General features: G+C 44.7%; 1 protein-coding gene and 1 pseudogene across 2 annotated transcripts in view; one reads left to right on the plus strand and one right to left on the minus strand.

Annotated features, from left to right (window-relative positions):
• LOC308163699 (exportin-1-like) overlaps positions 1-25412 on the plus strand; it is a 240826-nt pseudogene that overhangs the window by 160407 nt on the left and 55007 nt on the right. The window lies entirely within an intron of this gene.
• On the minus strand, positions 19626-25327 carry LOC308163497 (single-stranded DNA cytosine deaminase-like; the record flags this gene model as incomplete). Its single annotated transcript, XM_080537676.1, has 5 exons — positions 19626-19676; positions 19829-19944; positions 23563-23854; positions 24149-24314; positions 25134-25327. The coding sequence occupies 5 exons, from the start codon at positions 25325-25327 to the stop codon at positions 19626-19628; spliced, it is 819 nt and encodes a 272-aa protein (XP_080393802.1).

Genomic DNA, 25412 nt, shown 5'->3' on the forward strand with positions numbered 1-25412 from the left:
TTTCCCTCGTCCTCGAAGCGGCAGGGTCAGAGGTTGCTAGCACATGGCCCCAGTTGGAGAACAGCCTTTACCGCTGTCTCAGATTGATAACACTTTCATAGTCAGGAGCTTCCATTGTCGCGTAACCATTACATCACTTCACAACCGACATCAATCACATGATATAGAAAGAAACAAACAGGAACCGAAGCAAACAATCACAAAACATCACTTAATAAACAAATCATTAAAAGAGGAAACAAAATCAGAAAGCAAAGCAGAATCCAGCTTTTGCTCATCAGCTATGTCGGCCATCATTAAAGCATTAACCGGAACATCAGAAATACACTTTCCAAAACATTTGATTAAAATACCAAGTAACATAATACAGATGATAATGACAACAAGAATAATAGCGACGGACCTGATCATATTACCAATACCTGAAAAAGCAGAATCAAAGAAATCCAATGTATTCCAACCGTGTTCTTTACGTAAATCCTCTATACCCTTCTTGTTAGATTCATGGAAATCATACAGAGCGTTACCAGAATCCGAAATATAACTGCAACATTCACCGCCTATCAAAGCACAAGTACCACCCTGACTGGCCAAAATAATGTCCAAAGCCATTCTATTTTGGAGAGCTACATTCTTAGTTTCAGTCAATTCAGTAGCCAGGGCAGATACTACAGCATCCGAAGCATTAATGTGTTTTTCAAGAACGGATGATAGGGCACTTAATTCAGTCTGAGAGTTGTAGACACCATAACTTGGGAATATTAGGCCAAAAAACTTCTGAGCGGTAGATAACGCCCTACGACTACGATGGGTTGCTTGTTTGTGAAGTACAGACATCTCCTCCCGAGTAACTTTCCTAATCAAAGGTATCAGATGAGCTAAATAACAAAGACCCTCACTCAAAGCAGGAAGCTTAGAGAATGCATTATTATCACACACAAGAAACACACCCTCCGGGAGTTGAAGCTCCGTACCAGGATACAAGAAAATGACACCACCTATACAAGACGCGGCCCCTAGCTGACGAATCGCGCTGCCCTTGAGCCGAGATTGTATGTCAATACAGGTTGTAATATTTACGAGAGGCATGACCTTAAGCTGCGTGGTGCCTTTCTGCCGTCTGGTAGTATTGGTATCATGTAATTTCATTTGAGGCACCATAGCACAATCAACAACTTTACATTTCAATCCAGAAATAACAACTGAACCTCTCCACCGTGTAGAAGTCACACTCCCAGAACATGACAGATGAGGACTCAATGCAGTACCATTCAATTGAACGAACATAGCTTGGATAATATATATCTTCTTCGGACCTGTTGGTTGTGACAAATGTGTAAGCCTATCAATAATAACCTTCCCCACACCGCTAGGCCTATGGTGTTCGTTAACTGCTGCTGTCAGACGTTCCAACACACCAATATCCACACCTGCATAGGAAGAATTTAAAGGAACCAGAATCGTGCTGGGCTGACAAGAAGAGCTCTGGTTCTTGCCCTGTAAAACAAATTGGGCTAAACCCTGCCAATTATAATGAAACCATTCTGCTTTAGTTAACGGTATGGGGAAAAACATAGGAGCAGATGTACTTACAGGGACCTGTTGACAAATCCAGCAATCAGAATAATTCATTTTTGAAGCAAAATCTTTCATGATACTAGTGGCAGAATTAGGGTGGGACCGTGTCCCCAGGTGATTAGAATCATACAACAAATAATCGTCAGTAGCGACTACAATCGCCTTCGTAGAAGCCTTTACAGCAACATTTTCAACCTTTCCTGGTAACTCAACGTGAACATATTCATGCACAAATTTCTCACAGTCCAACGAATAGTAGTGTGGAAAGTCAGGAGTGTTCCTACAAACTTTGTCCTTGAAATTGTTGGATTTACTAGACACCTGTTCACCGATATTACGTCTAGCACACCAATACGAGTTCAACACCTTGTCAACATTAGTTAATGTCACACGAGTTTCTTGCGTGTTGCTTGAGTGTTGATTAAGTGTAACATATTTAGCATCCAGTAAATACCACTCGTCCGCTTCGGCGGTATAGATCAAACAATCATCAACAGTACAACGTGAATGTGGGCAAACAAAAGCTCTACCTGCTGTGATCATTCTTCTCTGACGTCCAGGCATAACAGTGTGTGAGTGAAGTGTAACATTGTCCAAAGAAGTCAATGGGGTAGGAACACTAAGGGGTATATTAGTCTCTGAAACGGCATGGCTTGAGTTTCCTCCTAATTGGCCTCGGTGTATCACGGGATCTGTCTGGTTGGGGTGTATCACTGACAGGTCTGTGTCTCTCAATGGTACCTTGGTCCGGGCAGCCGCCCGGGTTGCTGACATCTCCGTCTGGAGCATTGTCAGGGTCGGAAGGGGTGACAACAGGGGCAACACCAGGCTTGGTAGAACCCCCAAGAGGGGTGTCGCAGTCACTGGATCCTTCACAATCTCCCTTGGCCCACTCATCTCTGGGCTGGACAGGGTCTGGGACGAGGCCCCCGGCATCATCTGCATCACGGCGCAGATACTCACCAACATCTTCGTCAGCCTGGATGTCCAAGCTGTGGACTTCCTCGTCCCCAGGGGTCTCCTCACCATCCTGCTGAGGCTCTCCCTCATCGTCCTCATTGGGTGCCTTGATGCAGTGATGAACGTGATACCAGGTGGGGGACCCCTTGATTTGGATGGCAGTCCCAGTGCACCGAACGACCTCGTATGGTCCTTCCCGTCGAGCCTCATGCCACTTCCGTCTGTAGACCTTCACGTATACTTTGTCACCCGGTTGCAACGCGTCCTTCCTCTCCTGTGCGTTCACCTCCTCTTCACGTTCCTGTTTGTGGAGCACATAAGAAGAGATACTCTTTTGCCGGTTAGTCATGTACTGTACATAGGCTTTCATGTCACTCTCCAAGAGAGCCAAACTTGGCCCTTTCCCACTGGTTCGTGCACAGGGAGCTGTCATTATTCTCCCCATAGCCAGTTCATGGGGAGTCAAGTGCAGCCCTCGAATCTCACTGGAACGACAGGCCATCAATGCAAGAGGGAGTCCTTCCACCCAATTAAGACCTGTATGCTGACAGACCTTAGAAAGACGGTTCTTAAGGACCCCGTTCATCCTCTCTACCATCCCCTGGCTTTGAGGTGAGTAAATACACCCAAATCTCTGCTTGATTCCCAACTTTTGTAGTATAAGCTTTACCGTCTTATCCACAAATTCCTTACCATTGTCTGACGCTATCCTATCTGGAATTCCAAACCTAGGTATGAATTCCCTGCATAGGAACTTTGCTACAGACTGAGCATCCTTTTTTCGAGTGGGGCATGCTTCTACCCATCTGCTGAACCTGTCCACTACAACTAACATGTACCTGTATCCTGCAACAGGACGAATCATGTCCACATAGTCAATCACCAAATGTTTCATTGGCCCGTTTGGGGTAGGGATATGCCCAGTTCCCACTGGTATTCCAGGTCTGATATTGTTTTTCAAACAGACCACACATTGACCAAGGATATGGTCTATTTGTTCCAATAAATATGGAGCCCAAAAACCATATTCCTTGGTGATCTTGCGTCTTACCTCCCCCCTGGCCACATGTGCTAATCCATGGGCTTCCTGTATCAGCATGCCTAATAAATCTGGGGGTGCCACAACCAGTCCCTCATGATTTCTCCATAGACCTGTGTCATCCTGACTAGCCCCCCTTGTTAACCATAGGTTTTTGTCTAGCGCATTTGCCCCATTCTGTAACATCAACAAATCCTCAAGCGTGACCATGCCCTGTAACTGTGCTTCATGTGTGACCAGCAGAACTTTACCCGCTTTGTCTGCTCCTGTAATGGCTTTGGCTGCATCATCTGCAGCCCTGTTACCTTGTGTGACATGTGATGAGTCAGATCTGTGTGCGGCACACTTCACTATGGCTAATTCCCTTGGTTTCATCATGGCTTGTAACAGCTTCATGATTTGAGCGTGGTGCTGAATAGGCGAACCATCAGTTTTCTTAAAACCCCGTCCCTTCCATACAGCTCCATGTAGATGACACACATTATGGGCGTAGGCAGAGTCTGTGTACACTGTCACTCTTCGTCCGGTTCCCAAGTTGCATGCTTCTGTGAGGGCAATCAACTCAGCCAACTGAGCTGAACAAGGCTGAGGAACAGCCTCGGCTTGTTCCACAATGAACCCTGAATTTTGGGATCGGACTATGGCATACCCAGCACGTAAACTTTCTCCTACCCGGTAACAAGATCCATCAGTCCAATACTCAACGTCAGCTTCCTTTAAAGGCAAAGCTAGTAGATCTGCTCTAAGCTTAGAGTACCTCATAGCTTCCTTCACACAATCGTGTGGTTCCCCATCTTCTGGGGTTGGCAAGGTCTCTGCTGGGTTAAGTGTGTTACATCTTAGTAATGTTACATCTTCCCTTTCCAACATCCTGTAATAATTCCTAATCCTAGGCATCGTCAAAGTATACTTGCCTTGATTCAAAAGATTCCTTAGACTGTGGTGGCAGAGAATGGTAATTGGGTACCCCATTGTTAAGGTTGTTGCCTTCTCGTACATAAGATATGCCCCGGCCATTGCTCTGTAGCATGGCGCGAAACCCATTTCTACCTCTGAATATGCGACAGAGTAATAGGCTATGGGCTGTGGACTAGGTCCAATGCCTGTTGGTTGCGTAAGAACAGCGCAGGCATACTTCCCTTTGGCTGAAGAAGAAACATACAATCCAAATTCTTTGGAATAATCTGGAAGCGCTAAAGCTGGCGCTTCTTGCAATTTGTGTTTAATTGTCTCAAACGCCAAATCAGCTTCCCTTGTCCAAGTAATGCAACATTGGAGTTTATCACTACCTGTTTCCTTAATCATCCCCCTCAATGGAGCGACCAGTCTAGTGTAATCCTCCACCCATGCTGAACTATACCCAGTAATGCCCAAAAACATCATCATTTCCCTAACCGTTCGTGGTTTTGGAGCCTTCTGAATAGCTTCCAAGTGTTCATTAGTGACACTGCGATGTCCCTGTGTAATAGATTGTCCTAAGTAAGTTACCTTTTCCTGGCAATACTGTAGCTTCTTTTTAGACACCTTGTGTCCCTTCTCCGCCAAAACCTTTAACAGTTTAACGGAATCCCTGTGACATGTTTCTTCATCTGGGGCACAAAGGAGTATGTCATCCATGTACTGAATGGCAGTACTACTTATCGTCTGCCCTAACCCGTCTAAGTCCTCCTTCAAGACCTGATTAAAAACATGAGGACTGTGTTTGTACCCTTGTGGCATTCTGGTATATTGATAATGTTGACCTTTGTAGGTAAACCCAAATAACCCTTGACTTTCTACACTAAGAGGTATAGAAAAGAAAGCCCCGCATAAATCAATCACTGTAAATACTTTGGCTGTAGATGGAATCTGGGTCAACAGCACATGAGGATCAGGAACTTCAGCTGGATAGCTGACAACTACCTCATTCACAGCCCGTAGGTCATGTACCAGACGATATGAACCATCAGGTTTCGTTACTGGCAGAAGAGGTGTGTTACTTAACGGATATTGAGTTATCTTCAAGACTCCTGCCTCTAACAATCCTTTGATCTGTGGCTCAATTCCATCAATTGCTTCCTGTTTCAATGGGTATTGGTTTTTCCAAGGGGGTTTTGCACCCGGTATGAGTTCAACTCTCAATGGACGAGCTGATTTCACAAATCCAATGTCTGTACTGTTCTTTGCCCACAGGTCTGCTGGCACATTCTGTATCATTTCTTCTCTGAGGTCTTTTTCAGGTTGTACAGGAAGGATTAGCTGGTTCATTAGCTTCACAGTCTGCGGATGTCCTATTCCTTGAGCAGAGATCATCAGTTTTGTGAACTGTCCATCAATGCTCCTCCAGATAGCAGGGTTTTCTTTTGTCGTTACAAATCTGGCTTTTTCTGAGTCTGCCATCATTGCCCCTAAATGCTTCTGTTTATAGTGTTCAGATATCATAAGTGTCACATGAGGGATGCTACCCTCAATCTTATGCTCCTGATCTAGATAAGTGTCACTGTTTATCTTCATAGCCACTCCCTGAGGGCCTAGGATTATACAACTTGTACTAAGCTGTACCTGTTTTGGCTGATGCTTCAGCCACTCATCTGGGTTTGCATCTGCAACTTCTCTAAAATACTGGATTGTACAATGCAATGGATCAGTAGGCCTTCTGGCCTCTGACATGTGTGCCAGGATATAATTGTCCCACATCCTTGCTGGTTCCATTAGGTCTGGGCTAAGCCCTCCCACCCAATACACCATAGATGCGTTGTTGTCCATCATGACAGACAGCTGTCTGTTCTCTTGTGGCACTGTCACCCGACAGCCGTCAGGTGTGCATTTCACTGTACAGTTCAATTGGCATAGTGCATCTCTCCCTAGTAGCCCTATTGGCGTGTGTTCTGATACAAGTATTGACAGATCTGCTCTCTGTCCTTTGTACTCTAAGCTTACAAGCTCAGTAGTAGGGATCAGCTGTTTAATTCCCTCGAATCCGATTGTCTTCACATATTTCCCAGACATAGGAAGGTGCGTGGCATCTTCAGGCTTCAGACAGGTGTAGGCTGCTCCACTGTCCACCATCAATTCTAATGGACGTTGGTTGACCGACACCCATATGGTAGGTTCATCTTCAGGCCTGTTCGTCACCACCAGCTGGCACCCCCCTCTCGGATCTTCTGGGCACCCCTATAGCCCAGCTGCTGGGCCTCCGTAGGGGTTCACCACTCCTGGAGCCGGTGTAGCAGGGGGCCTATATCTTCCTTTTTGTTTCCCCCCTGCGCCCCCCTGGTTCTTCTTCCAGCAGGTACGGGCTAAGTGTCCATCCTGGCCGCATTGGAAACATGGTCCTAACATCTTCTTCCCGGCTGCGGTCCATCCCTCTTGTGGTGGTCCTTGGCCAGGCTGGTTGTATGGCTGGTACGGAACCACTTGCACCCCTGGTGGCCCCTGTGGGTATGGATACCCCCCTTGTGGCCCCTGTGGGTATGACTGGGGAGGGACAGTTTGCAGTTGCTGTGGCTGAGATGGGACCTGCAGGGCTATGGTCTGCACTCTCTCTCTGGTTTTCTTGCCTTCAGTCAATTGTACTTGAGTTAGTTTTCTGAGTGAGTCTTCGTCTTGTGCCTTCTGTATCTGAATCTTCTTTCTAAATAATTCTACTTGGTGTGCTACGTTGTCTATATAAACAGCCTTGTTCATGTGTCGTAGCCCCACCACTTCTGCTAACTTGTTCTTAACTGGGGTAGGGAGACCTTGTTGAATCTTTTCCCTGATTATGGCTTTTTCTAACGGGTTATCTTCGGCATCCTTCCCTGTCACACTTCTCCATTGAGAGTGCACACAGGCTACAAAACCCCTGGGATTCTCATCTTCTCCCAGTGGCATCACGATGATATTGTCTGGGTGAATGTGAGTAGGGTATGTCTCTCTGATTGCCTTCCACAGCCTGCCTCTGTTTGCTGCGAAGAGCTCTGGGTCATAAACTGATGTACCGATATATTTATGAAGTCCTGCCTTCGTCAATATTTCCTGCATGGTGTCCAATCCTGTAATAAAGGCTAAGAGTCTTTTCAGGTCTCCCATCGCGGCCTGCGTCCCTGTCAGTCTCACGTCCATCTCGTTAGTCCAAGGGTGACCCCCATCTTCTAGGACTGGGAGTTTTTCGATCACTTCAGACAGATCTGTATGACCCCAAGGACGATATTCTATCTTGTTATCTCGAAACAGCACCGGGAAGATCCCCTGAATTTCCTCTTCCTCCGATGCCTTCCCTCTTGGTCTAAGGCCATAATTGCTTACTAGTGGCTTCGTTCTTTCGTCCCGCCTTGGTGTCGCTGTAGACCTTGGGAGGTTCGGCTGGGATGTATGATGTGATGTCACTTGAGCTACCTGTTCTAACAGTTCCTCTATCTGTCGTATACAACTTTCCTCCTCTCTTAGGCTTCTCTCTTGGAGTTTTCTTGCCCTCTTTCTTAACTCCTCCTTATCCTTTTTCACCCTTTCTTCCTCCTCTTCCTCCGACATCTTCTTCTTTTGCTTTAAGCTCTCTTTCTTCTTCTCTATCTTCAGAGACTCCTGCTCATCTTCAGAACCACTTTCTTCTTTTCCCTTTTTATAGCGTCTTGTCCTTCCCTGTTTTTCGGCCCTGGCTATTAGTTTTCTGATCTGAGCACTGTAACCTCCCTGTGCATTGCTGTCAGCACCGGAACATTCGCCTTCACCTCCACTGCCATCTTCACTGTCATCTGTCTTGTTCTCTGGTTCGAAATCCACGGTCACTTTCGCTCTTCCCCTCTCTAGTACATTATCACCCTCATCTTTGATAGTGAAGGCTCCGTTCGTACTTAGGACGGGGACCTGAGGGTAGATCCGCTGAGAATTGTCCTCCAGTATCTTGGCATAGGGAGGAGGACTGGAGATTGGAGCTGTGTGTGAGAATGGAATGTTCACTTTCTCTTCCGTTGCTTTGGCCAATTCATCTCTTTTTTCTGGATCCATGTGAGCTGTTTTCTCATTCCAAGCTAATGCTACTTTCTGCCCCTCTACCTTGAAGAGGTCTAAAATAGCTAACTCTAACCTGCGTTTCTCTGATCTAATCTTTCCTTTTTGATGCGCCTTATGTGCATTGATAAGTATCTCCAATGTTGCAATTAATTGTAAGTCAAAGGTGCCCTCTTCTGGCCATGGTTGTTCAATGTCTGCCCAACGAATATTCCATTTCGTTGACATTTTGCTAATCTCCTTAACAAGAGGATTCATTTTTTCCACTATAGCCACAGGGGATGAATTTGCTAATATTCCCTTATCTGTATTAACAGCCCTCACAATTTTACTGGGTTTGGCTCCCATGTCTGAAATATTTATACTGCTTAATATGCTGAAAATATGCTATAAGGTGTACTTTTCTTACAACCCACCTTCTGTTGCCGTATCTGCTAAACAGATGCTAGTCCAACTTTTAACTGCGTCAACTGTCTACACAGAACATTACAATTCAGAACAACGGATTTTTTCAGTGGTATTGTGTATTATTGACTTAAATGTAATCTATGTGTGTGTGTGTTTTAATTTAAATTTAATTAAAATTTTAATTCAATTTAATTTAAATTATTTAAATAATTATAACCAATTAATCACCAATAATCAATTATCACTATTAATTAATATTAATTAATTATTAACAATCATAACTAAATAATCATTCAATTTAAATTTAAATTCAATTTAATTTTAATTCAATTCAATTTAAATTTAGTTTAGTTTTAATCTAAATGTTTTTCCCTTATTGTGTATGAATGTGTATCACTTAATTGCTCAATCAATACTAATTATAGTTCAGGTCAACTTTAATTATTAAACTACAAAGGCTGTTCAACACAATTTATCAAATTACAAAGGCAGGTCACGCTCTAAGTCTTTCTGATCCACAAACCCTTGATTGATCAATCCTCAGATAGAAACTGTTCTGCTATTCTTTAATCAAAAACTGTGAAAAAGAACTTAACTTGAAATAAAAAGATGTAAAACACGAATAATGACAACAACCTGTAAAGAAATCGATTTATTTTGGAAGGAATAAAATGATTAATTATTAATTACAATCTGTAAAGAAATCGACTTGTTATTTGAAAGGAATGCATAATTAATTAGACTTAGTCATTGACACTTCATTGATGTAACCCTGTGAAAGAAAACGTTATCATTGGACTATTACAATCTGTCCACTAGATAATAAACATTATGTTCCAACATCTTATGTTCAAACAACAAGTAACCGACTTGTCTTATCGTGTTCCGTCCACTAGATGGCAGCAAGTTCCTTCCATAGATCTGATAGGTTCAAATGGAATCTGATTCTGTAAGCAACCGAAAATGTCTTATCGATTGCTTCAGACCACCCTGCCGTGATCTTCAAGTCGCAACCTATTATTTTCTACAATCCATAAACAACCCAACCGTCAAGCGAAAAGAATGAACGATTAGTTAGAATTATTCATTATATAATCATATACATTGATTTAAAACCTGTGGAGTAATGGTTTTCATTAGACAGTTGAATTATCCATAGACCGTAAAAAACAATAGGCTGTGAAAGTAATAGGTTGTCAAGGGGCTAACTCTCTTGGTGTAGTGGTTGCGCGGCCGGTTGGTATGCGGGAGATCGGTGAAAGGCAAGAAAGCAAAATGGAGGAAAAAAGAATCCGTCTCCAGTCTCTGCTGGGCTACGCCCCTCTCCGCGCATGCGCCCGCTTTTCACCAGACTTGCGAATGAAACTCAACAAATATCCCCAAACTACTTTAAAATACCCCAACGATCAACCCACTTTATCTCTAATTTTATAAATACTACAATCTATGTGTAATGGATTCAACCTTATCTTTTATGCAACAATCAAATTCAGGTTCCCTTTGTAGTAGAAAGGATTTTCAACTCCGTGTGTGCATGTGTGCTTTTGCAGCCTTTTTTTCTCTGAAATGAGACACACAGAAAGGGAGGGGATGGGCTCTACCCCACGGTTTTTCCTTGAAAAACCACGGTCTTTTTCACAACTTTTGTTTTCACAAACAGAGCACATTCACGACTCCGCAATATCAAGATTATCTTTCAATGTAGTTAAACGTATTATTTACCAAATGTTTCACTCTAATATTCTCTAATGCCTTTTTTTCCACAGCCTCTGTCTTAAGAGGGACTTGAGCGCCTGCAGGCATAAGGCTCGGACGGCACTAAAGTAATTAGCTCCGCTCCTCACAATGGTCCTTTTGTCTTATCAAACAGGAATTCTCATTCCTTTTACATACAATAACACAATTATCAGCTTATCAAACAGGAATTCTCATTCCTTTTACATACAATAACACAATTATCAGCTTCTCGCTAATCTTAACCAATATTGCCGACCCATTAACAAAACGTCTTCCGTTAATTTCCTGTCGACAGCGCATTCGCAAAACGCGCACTGAAGCAATTCATCCTTTGCTCCACCACACACACGATACTTCTACAATATCGTACAATTACACATTTATGTACAAATACAGATTTCTAAATCCGGCTCTTTAAATTCAATCCAATTGTAATTATCTTATATTTCTAACAGATACTCAACACAAATCTAAATTCTTTTGTTTATTGCTTAAGACCATTTAATTACATCAAAGCTGGAAGTCTGACAGAGAGAGAGAGGGACAGAGAGAGAGAGAGAGAAAGAGAGCAGAGAAAGGGGGAGCAGAGAAAGGGGGGGAAGCAGAAGTCAATGGGTTACAGGCACAGAGGGAGAGACAGAGAGAGAGCAGAGAGAGGGCAGAGAGAGGGGGGGAATTGGCTACTTACCTCCAGGCGCTGAGAGAAGTTGAAGAGATGCAAAAATTGACGGTCACTATAATTACTTATAAGCTATTAATTTACTCGTGGACTAGGCTCGCCATTATTTCGTATATATTGGTATCTGTTACTGCTAAAAATGAAGAAGAGTTCTTGAGCAAATTTAAGAATGTTTATTCAAAAAAGCAGGTTACACAGCATGGCCCCTCAATGGAGCTGATGGTCCGAATCGGTCACAGGATGAAGTCAAAGATATGGATATGAAGGAAAAGAGAGAGAGCCCATCTGTGTAGAGGATTTTATACCCTGTCACTGTCACTGTCGCTGAGCCAATCAAAACAGAGTCCACGTCATTTTAATTTGGTTGAATACAAAGTATACCAGTGAGATCATAGTAGGTGAGGTCATTTTCTGTCCTGTAAATAGGATGTTATTAATGCAATTCACCCTATGGTCTAATACAATTCTAATGCAATTTATGCTATGGGCGTCTTTCTGGCTCGGGCCCTAATGCAATTATATCTACTCATGATGATATTACAGCCTCTGCACATGCATGTCAAAAGGCCATTGTGTGTATTAGAGGGCCATTGCTATGGTTACAGAGCATGAAAATACACGACATTTGATTACCCATTTTTGATTAATTAAAGTGCACACAATGTTAGTAAAGGGAATTATTTTATCTAAATTGTCTCGTTAGAGCTTTATGATTACACAATTCGTGTTTATTACTTCTTGTATACTTTTAATTCAGTCTGTTGTATTGCGTTTCATCAAGGTCATTTAAATCCACGTCTCATCTGGTACTCTATCCTGTCTCAATTTGTCAATCTTGTCACTCAAATCTGTTACGCTTTAACATTAACACAATTACCATGTCTGTTCAAATTCTTATCGTCCAACAACTGTCTTTTTTCGCTGTCTGTTTTCTTTCATTCTATTTCTCTACAGAATATACCCACATTACTTGACCTCTTATAAAACACTTTTCTTTAAATCACACCTTAATTTACATACTATAACCACTTACGTGTTAATACCTTATTCATTTAACCATTTTAATCAACATTCTACTTCTGCATAGTTTCAAATCATGTGCTATAGTAACACAATACCTTATCTCTTACCTTACTGACTCAAGCATGATCTGCAGTTCACCTTGTCAAATACCTCAATATAAAATCTGTACTGTAACCCTGTCCACAGTATTACCATTACTTCTTTAAATAAAAACCCACGGAATGCCCAATTCCGTTCAATCAATTCTTCTATGAATTAATCAATACCCAGTTTCAGTATAACTTCCTCCAGAGTGACACCTAGCAGCTCTGTCCTTTATAACGTATTATCCTATATGTGAATTAATGACCTTCATGTGTTTTATCAACAGCAGTACTCAAACTTAGTTTAATATTAGTCTTTTATCTTTCAATTTAGTTATCATCCCCCATCATCACATCCACCCCCTTTTCTCCTTTTGAGGAAAAAAATTACAGTTTTTTTTTGTACAGCTGGGAAGATAGTCAATATGGTTATATCTCCCGGGAGACGCCAACAGTTTCGACCGTATCTGACCAGTCAGCATCCAGATGCACTAGATCACGTTAAAGCACCAGCCAATGAAATAAGGTAAACACAATCCACAGACACACACACAGACACATACACACACACACACACACACACACACACACACACACACACACACACCCCCCCCCCCCACACACACACACACACACACACAGCAAAGGATAGACAATGCAAGTCAACAAGAAATCTTTTACTGGCCCCCATAATAAAACACGACAGGAGATTCCGACATAATCTCCTCCAAGGAAGTAAAACATCTCACCTAATCCTCAAACCCTTCAATACCGTAGTACACAATGTAATCTTACAATAAACATTAATTCTATTGAACAGAGAACTAAAACTGTCAGGCTTTAGAGGGGGGGGGGGGGGGACACGGTCACGTTTACGCATTGTAAGCAGTATTCGACCAACCATCTCTGTGTGTGCATTGGGACGCAGACAGGCGTTGATACCGACAGACAGGTCAGGTACAACAATGACAGGTGTAGCAGGCTACTATCCATCCATACAATAGAACGCACACACACACAACCTTGATATGATATTTTCCTCTTTATCTATTGCGCTGCCCCAATAAAGTGCCATACAGTTTGCCAGGAGGTTATGACACCAAAAAATCAATTACGCACCAGACAAAACAATTTAGAGGGCCTTTATGAGGATGCACTGTCTGCCTTTGATGTGGGGAGTGGGACAAGCTAACGGGTTGTTTATTATGGGGAGCCTACACTACAGACAGGCAGCGATCGTTCTCCATCACTGCGCCCGATGGATGCATGCTGGAGTCGGATGCAAGGTCAACGCATGATGATGGACTGTAGTATATTTCTACTTAAAAACACACACATGCATGGACTGTATATAATGCCTCCTGACTGTGGGGCTAGGGCAAGGTATTTATGACCCTTTGCCAAAGTGTATCTTAAAATGGTGGTTTATGACCTCCTGGCCTCTCCCCCCTTTTCACACCTCAAGCATCTATGTAGTGACTGTGATAGGATCATTGTTGTAGATATTTGCATACGAAAGGACATACTGTAAAGGGGAGAGCACAGGGGCAGACCGGTCTCTTATTCACCCCAGCCCAGCTGACCAGACCAGACCAGGATCCAGCTGCTGATATCTGTGTACTTTCGTACTTTAAATAAATCGTCTTAAGCTCAGAATTGATTCTTTGATTCATAACCAACAAAGGAAATTAACCTCAGGACCCTTTACGGCATGATCGGTGTGGCTCTTACCTGACGCCCCGGTTCGATGCTCGCGGGGGGATTCGGTAAACGTTGACGTCAGGTTTCACACTCAGGATCGACTCGTACTCCCCCTCGATGGTCGCCATCTTGACTCTAATTCACCGAATCGTGTCGGTGCATTTGTGGTGTCTGTGCGGTAACCGGGGACGTGAGCGTAATATACAGTGTATTTGCGCAGGATGTTCTCATCCATCCACGGTTGCTCATCAAATCCCCCCTTACTAGGATGCTGATATGAGTTAGTTAACCCTCTCTAAAACCCTATAGAATCGATTCACCATAATAAATGGCATTCCGTTGAATAGGAAAATGACACAAAAGCATAAGAAACGTTTTTTATGACATTTTTTATGACAATAACAACATATGCTATTACATTAACGCATTTAATGCTTAGAGGATATTTAAAAAAATAAGAAGTTTCATTGACATACAATACAGATTTTGAGGAGCAGTAACCTCCTTATCTCAGTTAATTTTCTTATTCATTATTACAATGATGGCTCAAAATTGTCCTTTCACTGTTATATCCTAACTAGGTATGTTGATATAACTAAATATACTTTCTATATAGTAGAGCAAGCAGGAGCTGGAGACCGTGTTACTGTAATGGTGGTAACTTTATTAGTCGACAACGGAAACGGATAACACGTCATACATATATAATAGGCAGTACCCGGATGCCCCACAAGGTGGTAGTATAAGTACATGACAACTCCTCCCCACTTAATGAACAAGTAGGCTCACTAACAAACCCTTGAAATTAACAATCGCTCAGAACTCCAATCACAACAACAAGATCACTTTGTTAACTAGTTATAAACCATTCATCTTATTCTAAGGGAATGAGTTACGGACTACTCAAACCCTGACATGACCCAGGGGATTATTATGCCCCATTCTTGAGGGTCTGTCACATCCCTACTACAGATCCAGGCGTTTCGGCGGTCGCCGCTCTCTCTGTGACTGGCGATGAGTAGTACGGCCATCCGGCAGAACTACACTGTCTGTATCCGGAACAGGTTTCGGTGTGGAACACGGCGACAGTTCTGTCTCCGATACAGCGGTGAAAGTGGATCCAGAGTCAACAGGCTCCACTGTACCTGGTGTATCCTGGATGAGTGTGCTCTGGATTGGGCTGCCCCGGTTGCTTGGCTCAGCAGCAACCACTGGTGTGTTTTCCCCAGGTGTTGCAGACCCCGCGAGAAGCTGGTCGGTGTGTCTCCTCCAGACTAGGTCATCCTTAGTCCGCACTGTATAAGACACCGGCCCGGTCTGTTCCAGGACTGTAGCAGGCGTCCACTTAGCTCGGTTGTTATAGTTACGTGCCAGTACACGGTCACCGGGCCGGAAGGTCCTTTCTTTTGCTCTCTGCTCACGTCTCTTGACCTGAGCCTGTTGTTTCAGGTGCACAGTCTCTTTGGTCTTTGAGGGTTTCAGAAGGTCGAGATTGGTGCGGAGTTGTCTCTTCATCAGAAGTGCTGCCGGCGCGACTTGAGTGGTTGAGTGCGGTATATTTCTGTATGACAGCAGAAACCTATTGAGCCGCTGGTGGAGAGATCCTTGTCCCTGTGAGGCCTTCAGGCCGTTTTTCATGCTCTGAACAAATCTCTCTGCTAATCCATTTGTGGATGGGTGATAGGGGGCAGAGCGGATGTGTTGTACTCCATTTGCCTCCAGGAATCTCTCAAACTCTTGTGAGACGAATTGGGGCCCGTTATCGCTCACCAGCTGTTCTGGAAACCCGAATCGACTGAACATCTCTCCTAGTTTCTCGATGGTTTTCTCTGCTGTGGTCGATCTCATTATCGCCACTTCCGGCCACTTACTGTGGGCATCAACCACCACCAGGAACATCCTCTCCTCCATCGGGCCAGCGAAGTCCACATGAACTCGCTGCCATGGTGCCTCCGGCCAATCCCACGGATGGAGGGGAGCTGGCTGCGGCATGCAGCACACCTGCTGGCATGACGTACATGTTTTCACAGTCTCCTCGATCCGACCATCCAGTCCAGGCCACCAAAAGTAGCTTCTCGCAAGCTCCTTCATGCGGACGATCCCACTATGTCCTTCATGTAGCTGCAGTAGTAGCCTTTTCCGTAACACAGGCGGAATAATCACCCGGCGTCCCCAGAGGAGACATCCTGCCTGCACAGACAGTTCACTCCTTCTTGTGAGGTAGGGCTTGAGCTCGGGAAGGTCTCCCCTCCTACCGGTGATCAGTACATCCATCAGCGTTGACAATACAGGGTCATTCCGGGTGTGTCTCTTCACTTGAGCTGCTGTGATGGGCGCTTCCTCAACTTGACTGAAGTAGAAAATGCCGGTCCGTGTCGGCTCGGCACGGACCACAGGCAGGGGTAGTCTCGAGAGGCCATCCGCATTGGCGTGCATCTCCGACTTGCGGTATTTGATGTCGTAGTCATGAGCAGACAACAACAAGGCCCATCTTTGCATCCTTCCCGCCGCCAGGGATGGAATGCCGGTGTGGGGCCCGAAGATTGTTGTGAGGGGCTGATGGTCTGTCAGGAGAACAAACTTTCTCCCAAAGAGATAGTGATGACATTTTTTTACTCCAAACACAATCCCCAGTGCTTCACGTTCTATTTGTGCATAGCCGCTCTCAGCCTTGCTGAGTGTACGGGAGGCGAATGCAATTGGCCGTTCCTCCCCGCTGGGCATGATGTGTGAAACAACTGCTCCCACCCCATATGGGGAGGCATCACACGCCAGTTGTAGGGGCAGTGCGGGGTCAAAATGTGTCAGGGCGTCAGATTCCAGCAGCGCCCGTTTCGTTATCTCAAACGCAGCCTCACATTGTTGAGTCCATACCCAGGCTTGCCCGTGGCACAGCAGCTGATGTAGGGGTCGCAGTAGAGAAGACAGGTTCTGGATAAACTTCCCGTAGTAATTGAGGAGCCCCAGATAAGAGCGGAGTTGACTCACATTTTGAGGTGCTGGTGCTTCCACGATGGCCTTGGTTTTGGATGGAGCCTTGTGCAAGCCCTCCGCGTCAATCACGTGACCCAGATACTCGACGGAAGACTGGAAAAACTCACACTTTGACTTGCGAACTTTTAATCCATATTCTTCCAGTCGCTGCAGAGTGGCCTCCAGGTTCCCCAGATGTTCCTGTTCTGTCCTTCCAGTGATGAGTATGTCATCCAAATAATATTGGACCCCGTCTAAGCCGCTCAGTATCTGCTCCATCGCACGCTGGAAGAGAGCCGGTGCAGACGTAATCCCGAAAGGTAGTCTGCAGTATCGGTACAGGCCCTTGTGAGTGACTATGGTGAGCAGGTCTCTAGATTTCTCGTCGACCTGCATCTGTAAGTAGGCTTGGTTGAGGTCGATTTTGCTGAATCTTTGTCCTCCAGCCAAGCCTGTGAACAGGTCCTCTATGCGAGGGAGTGGATAGTGTTCAGCCTCTAGCACAGGGTTCAGGGTGACTTTAAAATCTCCGCAGATTCTCACCGAAGTATCTTTTTTAATGACTGGTACGATGGGAGTGGCCCACTCACTTCGACTGATGGGCTCCAGCACCCCACTCTTGACCAATGATTCCAGCTCAGCTTCCACTTTTGGCTTTATGGCGTATGGGACTTGTCTCGCTTTCAGGAACTTGGGTCTGCTGTCTGGCTTGATGTTCAGACTGACTATGATGTCCTTCATTTTTCCCAGTTCCTCTTTGAACACCTCCGCATGTTTGTTCAGGATAGCAGTCAGAGGGGATTCCCCTTTGTTCAGCATGTGAACCTTGGGCCAGTCCAGTCGGAGTTCCGCCAGCCACGAACGGCCTAGCAGAGATGACAAGCCGCCCCCCACGACGTACAGTGGTAGGTGTGCGGTTTGCCCATTCACCTGGACTGTGACATGGATGACCCCCTTGGTTGGCACTGACTCGCCGGTGTAGGTTCTCAGTTTGAGTTTCGTTGGTTGTAGTGGCAGATGCGGCAGGGTTTCTTTGTAGACAGCATACGATATAAGAGAGACTGCTGCCCCAGTGTCTATTTCCATACGCACTGGTTTCCCCTCCAGCAGTGGAGTTTCGAAATAACCCCCTGCACCTCCCACTACTGACAGGACATACACAGGTTCCTCGTCTGATGAGCTGCTGAGATTAGCCGTAGCTTGGCTAGGTTGTACACTATGCACAGGCTGTCTCTTTTGGAATCTGTATTTTGACTTATTGTTGTCCAGACTAGGATTTTTAATCAGTCCCTTACTTTTGCATGCCCGTTCAATGTGACCTTTTTTTCCACACTTCCTGCAGTCCACATCCTTACTCCAACACTCAGCAGCCAAATGTCCCCTCTTGTCGCATCTGTAACATTTGCTCTGGGTACCTCTGTCCTCTGCGGAGACTCTGTGCAGCTTACCGCTCTCACTGAGCTGATGAGCGTCCTTGGTCGCTAATTCCATGGACACACTCACTTCAATAGCTCTTTCCAGGGTAAGTGCACTTTCAGTTAAGAGGCGTTTCTGGGCAGCCTCACTCCTGAGGCCGCACACGAGCCTGTCCCGTATGGTGTCGTTCAGTACATTGCCAAATTCACAATGCTCTGTCAGCCTTCTAAGGGCAGCCACAAATGTCACTACTGACTCCCCCTCCTCCTGGTTCCTTTTATGGAAGCGAAACCGCTCCGCAATCACCAGGGGCTTTGGTGAAAAGTGCTCTGACAGGGTTTTCACAATAGCAGCATAGTTTTTAGTCCCAGGTTTGTCAGGCTGGACTAGTGCACGGAGCAAATTATATGCTTTAGGTCCCATGACACTCAAAAACGTCGGCACCAACTTCACCCCTTCAATGCCATTTGCTGCTGCAAAGTACTCAAAACGTTCAGTGTAGGAGTTCCACTGCTCCGTACCTTCCTCAAAGGGGCCGATGCTTCCCAATATCCCCGCCATAATAACAGCTGGGATAGGCTGGCTGGTTCAGCTGGCTGCCGCTGTTCGCCGTCAGACATGCGTCGCTTTCACTGCCGGTGCTAGCAATGCTAATGTTGTTAGCATACCTTGGTAGCCTGGCTCCGTCGTAACGTCTCCTAACTCTACTAACTCTACTAAACCGACGAAAACACACGTAAGTCTCGCCGATCCTCGTCGCCACTTGTTATATCCTAACTAGGTATGTTGATATAACTAAATATACTTTCTATATAGTAGAGCAAGCAGGAGCTGGAGACCGTGTTACTGTAATGGTGGTAACTTTATTAGTCGACAACGGAAACGGATAACACGTCATACATATATAATAGGCAGTACCCGGATGCCCCACAAGGTGGTAGTATAAGTACATGACATTCACTATAATGACAGCACCAGTAGGAGGATGAGGAGGAGGAGGGGAAGGATGAGAAGGAGGGGATATGGTTCATCGTCCAAGAAGAGAAGGAGGGGATATGGTTCATAGTCCAAGAAGCGCAAAAGCATCTCTCCAATCTTCTGCATCACTAGGCTGTAAGAAGAGAACAGGGGAACAGTTATAACTGAATCTAACACTCAGGTGTGTGTGTGTGTGTGTGTGTGTGTGTGTGTGTACGCCTGTGTGTGTGTGTGTGTGTGTGTGTGCGCCTACGTGCGTGCATCCATGTGTGTGTGGAGCTTTACCTGGAGGATACGGTTCAGTTTCCTGGCCAGGCGAACAGAGTTCTGTTGTAGGCCGTCCCAGGCCTTAAACCCTCTCGCCCTCCGAGCTACAAAAGTTTGCCAGCAGTAGAAATAGTCTGAAGGAGTAAGACCAGGGTTAGGGTTATGAGTTATGTATATAATAATATCTATTCAAGCAGGGTTCGAGTTATGTGGGAGCCAATGGGAGCTGAGCTGAAAGCAGTAAAATCATACATCTGTGGGGGTCGCTAATAACACATTACCACAACCATTATTTGATCATAAATGTCAATGTAATGAGTATTATTTATATTTATTTATATGATGAATATTCTAAAATAAACACGTTTTCCAAAAGAACTACACGCACCAGCATTAATCTCCTGTGAACGACAGTATGCCTTTGACTGCCTGAACTTTACCACCAAGACACTATGGGGCGCAGTAGAATATTGTGCAACAGCAGAATATGATCGTTGAGAGCTTGCGAACGTGATTATTGAGAAGGAAACATTCAGTAGCTAGCTATCATGCCGCCCAAAAAAGGCCACTGCTGCCGACCGAGTCGACAAGCCTGGAAAGTTTCGGGTTTTCATCCAAGAAACCAAACTTGAATTCAGCTGCACCTTCCGAAGAAAGTAGCAGAACTCACCTCCAGTATGTATAAGGAGCTAGTTAGCTAGCTAGTTCGTTCAGGGCAGCCTATACTGTCTAAAGAAAGGATACATATATTATATTATACAAAACTGAATCCAATTATGAAATTTAATGAGATGAATAACCCTAACATGTAAATACTGATACTCACAGACAAATATATCCCAATCTATCCTTCTATCTATCTATAAATAAATCCACTGTCATAAATCTATCTATCCCAATCTATCCTTTTCAAACGAAAACACTGGTGCATCAACTGCCTACAATGTAAAGTGCGTTCGTAAATTTGCTCTGAGAACGCCGGAGCGCACACTGGGTCAACGTCATAAAGGGACCAAGTCATTTGATTGGACAATAGGCATTCCATGAGAGCTGATCAGATTCCAAAGCGATTTTACGAACGCAGCCAATGCAAACTGTAAATAGAGCATCTAGGTTGCTAGGCAACGAATATGTGCATTATCTAAAATAACCGATAAAACAGGGGTAGCCAACACGGTCGCCCGCGGAGACCACGCGAGTCGCCCGTAGGGCAAGTTCTAAAAATAGCGCTATTTACCATGAAGTTCCCTTTAAAACACGGGTCTCCAACACGTCGCTCGCGAGCTACCGGTAAAAAAGATGCAGCCTTCCCCCAAAAAATCACCCTGGAAACCTTTTCCAATTTCAATTCCTTACTAATGTCCCACCCCCTCCAACACAAAAAAATTATATCAGCTGTCAATCAAATTGCTACCGTCTGTCAACACGTCGTGACGTCACTGTACCAGCGCTGGAGAATAATAAAAAAAATGTGCAAGTGTGCGCGCGAGACGCAAGAGTTTTTGCAGGGTGAGATGTCTGCAGATTAAAGTAAAGCAACTATACTTGCTGAGTGTTCTGACAGAGAAAGTTGTTATTATATTGTGACTAGTGTCTCATTATAGTTCCATGGTGTGAATAGTGTCAAAGAACTAGTTAGCTAGCTCAGAGGTGATGAGATGAGCTGGTCTGCTGCACACTTGCCAGCTAAAGAGCTAACTGGATGCACTTTATTATTTTACTTAAAGTAGATAAACAATCTTTCTTATTCTGCTAGAATTGGGCTTCATGGTAATACCATAAGGGTATATTTACAGTAGGCCTACATGGACAGTGGATTGAAGCATTGGCACAACCCTCACTTATTGGAAATGTCTGTTTTCTATAGATGGATATACAATTTATTTTTCAGCAACCCAATATTAAATTCGAATTATGTTATGAATTGATATGGATCAATTTATACCTCTTATTAAATTATAAATACTCTGGTTGTTATGTTTGCCTTTTGGTTGACAGCAAAAGAGGAGGATAGAGAAGGAGAGAAGGAGAGAGAGCAGGATGGTGTCGGCACACCAAAGAGAGAGAGCAAGAACCAGGTGAGAAAGTGGACAGGTAGTCAAGACCACATATGCCACAGTCCATGCCACCCCCTCCCCAAGGCAGCAAACCTAGGGGAAACACTGAGAGCAGATAGCTGAACTGTTCAGTGTCAAGCCTGGAGAAATGGAGATGGAGGTTATAAAGCTCCAGAATAATGTCCAGCTACAATCGCAACAACATTCACAACATTTCTGGAGCCTGGTAGACCCAGAAAACTATAAGAATATTCACCAAGCAGCCCTGAAAGTATTTGTTGTATTTGGCTCTACATACCTTTGAGAATCAGATTTTTCTGATATGAATGTAATGAAATACTACTACTACTTCTGGACAAGACTGACAGATGAGCATCTAAATGACTCTATAAGAGTGAACCTAAGTGGATACACCCTCCTCTTGTAGACTCCATGCAGTGACATTCATCTCAAGTGTAGGAATGAGTGAATGCATTATTACACACATGCACACATTTTTTTGAAAGAGACAAAAGAAGAAAAAATACTAATGTTTTCTGACTGAAAAAACTAGAAAAGGTGAATGCACTTATTACACACATGTGGACCATACAATTATAAGCTTTTGATATGTGAATGGAGGTGATGTGATACATTGATATATGGATACAGAATATACTGCTACTACTATAGTGAGCTTACACATTGACATTTGAAACAGAGCATGTTAGTGAAGAATTTCAGAGTGTTTTGATACGTTATGTGAATGAATGTAAGTAATAAGATATGAGTAGCTCTCGGCCACTTACATTTTTTCAAAGTAGCTCTCGGATGAAAAAAGGTTGGAGACCCCTGATCTAAAATAACCGATATATTATATAACCGTGGTATTGCTAGGAAGGTTGTTTGTTGCTTGTTCATGGACGAGCATACATGATTATTTATGTCAGGTGCGATGTCACTGGAAATGGAGATGTGGACAATGTGTCGTGCTAACAGGGAAAGTGAATGGACTGTATAGCAAAAACATCATCAAAATTATTGGCCGAGATACCCGTGACTATCGCTTATAGCTGTTGTTTCATGTGGTGCTGTTGATGTGGTGAAATTAGTAGCCTATGGCTAATTAAAACTTGTAAGTCCCAACGCTGTGTGGGCATGATTCGCGCGCGTGCATGAGAACATTTCGCACTGTTATTTTGGAGACCCCCATAAAGCTCAGCTTATAACTCGAACCCTGAGTAAGACAGGATCATTATAAGTGAATGAAGGACACATAGTACACTGGCGGACTCAAGGGGGGGGGGGGGGGGGCAGGGGGGACGACCGCCCCTCCTGGTTCCCCCACTGTTGAAAAACGTCTGTCTTAAGTGCCCTTTTGAGTGGCGAAAATGAGAGGGCGTGCCCTATTGGTGCCTCTCCAATGGTCTAAATTTGACCATGTGCCCCCACAGTTGAAAAACGTCGCACTAAAGTGCCCTTTTGAGTGGCAAAATTAGAAGATGTGCCCTATTGGCTGCCCTTCCAATGGTCGAAACTTGACCATGTGCACTGATGGGGTCCCATGTTGTGCAGTATGTGCCCTTTTTTTCTTTTTGCCCCCCCTGCCCTTCAAACAGCCTGAGTCCGCCACTGGACACATACCCTGTATTTTGAAACACACACACCTCCACACACACACACAAACTCAAACTCAAACTCACTCCTCCCTTTTACCTTTATAGGTCATGATGGTGAGCTGTGCTCCGGCCTTATTCAGCACGCGGAGCCCCTCTCTATGGAGGCTGTGCTCAGGGTCGCAGAAGTAGAGGCGGGAGACGAAGATCCTCAGCTTCAGGTTGGGGGTCCGCCTGAGGAACTGGGCCAGCCGGTGGGAGCAGTCTGAGCAGGGGGACCAGGAGCAGAACCAGGTCACAGAGTAACACAGCCTCACCCCCCCGCCACCACCACAACCTCCAGAACCCCACAGGCCAGGGCACAGGGCTCCCAGGTGACGCAGGAACAACAACTGGGGGGGTGGGTGAGAGGAGGAGGAAAGTGGAGGAGGAAGGAGTGGGGGGTGGGAGAGATAAGGTAAGGGAGACAGAGGTTAGTGGAAGGGGAGGGGAAAGAGTGGCAGAGAGAGGACAGGAAAGAGAATGATGGAGAGAAGGGGAAAATGAGGGGGGAAGGGAAGGGGAGATGGAGTGAGTGAGTGGCAGAGGAGAGAGAGAGAGTCAGTGTGGGAGATGAACACATTATGTTTTCATCATAATTACTTTTTCCATCATTCTCTCCCTCCTCCTCTCCCTTCCTTCCTCACCTCTACGTGACAGCCGGTGCGATTGCGCAGGTGTCCGAAGTCGAAGGAGAGCGAGTCCGGGCCCACCCTCCTCTTCACGACGAAGCACAGGTAGGTTTCATGTCTTCCCCTGGCCCAGCGTATGTTGCTATAGTGGTACATGAACTTCTTTTGGGCCAGAAGCACACTGATGAAAACAAAGAGTGCGTGACGTTCGAATGATAAGGTTCTATCTCCATTTTTGTCAAAATTTAGTTTTTTTTACATAATCTGATCCATTAGGTGCTTATTAATGCCTGTGTGGTGTTTTTTTTTTTTAAATGTTGACATTTTTGAGTTAGTAATTCATAAAATACAACGGTTCCATCTCACAAAACATAATGGAATGTAAAAGCTTTGACGCTCAATATCTCTGAACTGTACTAAACAGAGATAGAACCTTATCATTCTAAACGGAGATAGAACCTTATAGTTCTAAGGTCACGAGTGGTCTGTGGTCACACACACTGGAGTAGAGGTGCTGGAGTAGAGGTGCTGCAATAGACGCAAAGTCTCTCAAAATAGATATAGACTGTAGAGTTCATTGAGACAAAAGCTGAGAGGCTACAAACCACCATTTTCGAAGTTGTAATAGCATAAAGCATGATGGAATGATCTGAATAATAATAATAATAATAACTTTATTTGTATAGCGCTTTTCCTGCAAACGTTGCAGCTCAAAGTGCTTTAAAAGCAAGTGCAGTGATCCGAGACAACATCTGAAAGTGAGTGTTTAAAAGTGGGTAATGCTATAAAAGTGGTGAGTTTTAGTGACAACTGCAACGCATTCCAGTCAGTGGGGGCAGCAAACTGAAAAGAGTGACGGCCAAAGGAGGTGCGGACTTTGGGGGGGACCAGAGTGATATATTTGTTGGAGCGGAGATTGCGAGTGCTGGATGAGAAGTTCAGTAGTAAGCAGAGGTAGGGGGGGGATTTGCCGATGATGGATTTATAGATGAACTGATACCAGTGGGTCAGTCGCCTGGTGTGGAGTGATGGCCAGTTGACTTGGGAATACAGGTCGCAGTGATGTGTATTGAAAGGGGCACCGGTGACAAAGCGGATGGCAGTGTGATGGATGACGTCCAGTTTATTGAGAAGGTTTTTGGGGGCAATCCTGTAAATGATATCTCCATAGTCCAGAATTGGCAGGATGGTCATTTTTACCAGAGTGTGTTTTGCAGAGTGGGTGAAGGAGGCTTTGTTGCGGTACATGAAACCAATTCTTGTTCTGACTTTAGTGAGT

This window comes from Nansenia antarctica, assembly GCF_963989245.1.
Source record: "Nansenia antarctica genome assembly, chromosome: 8".
NCBI lineage: Eukaryota > Metazoa > Chordata > Actinopteri > Argentiniformes > Microstomatidae > Nansenia > Nansenia antarctica.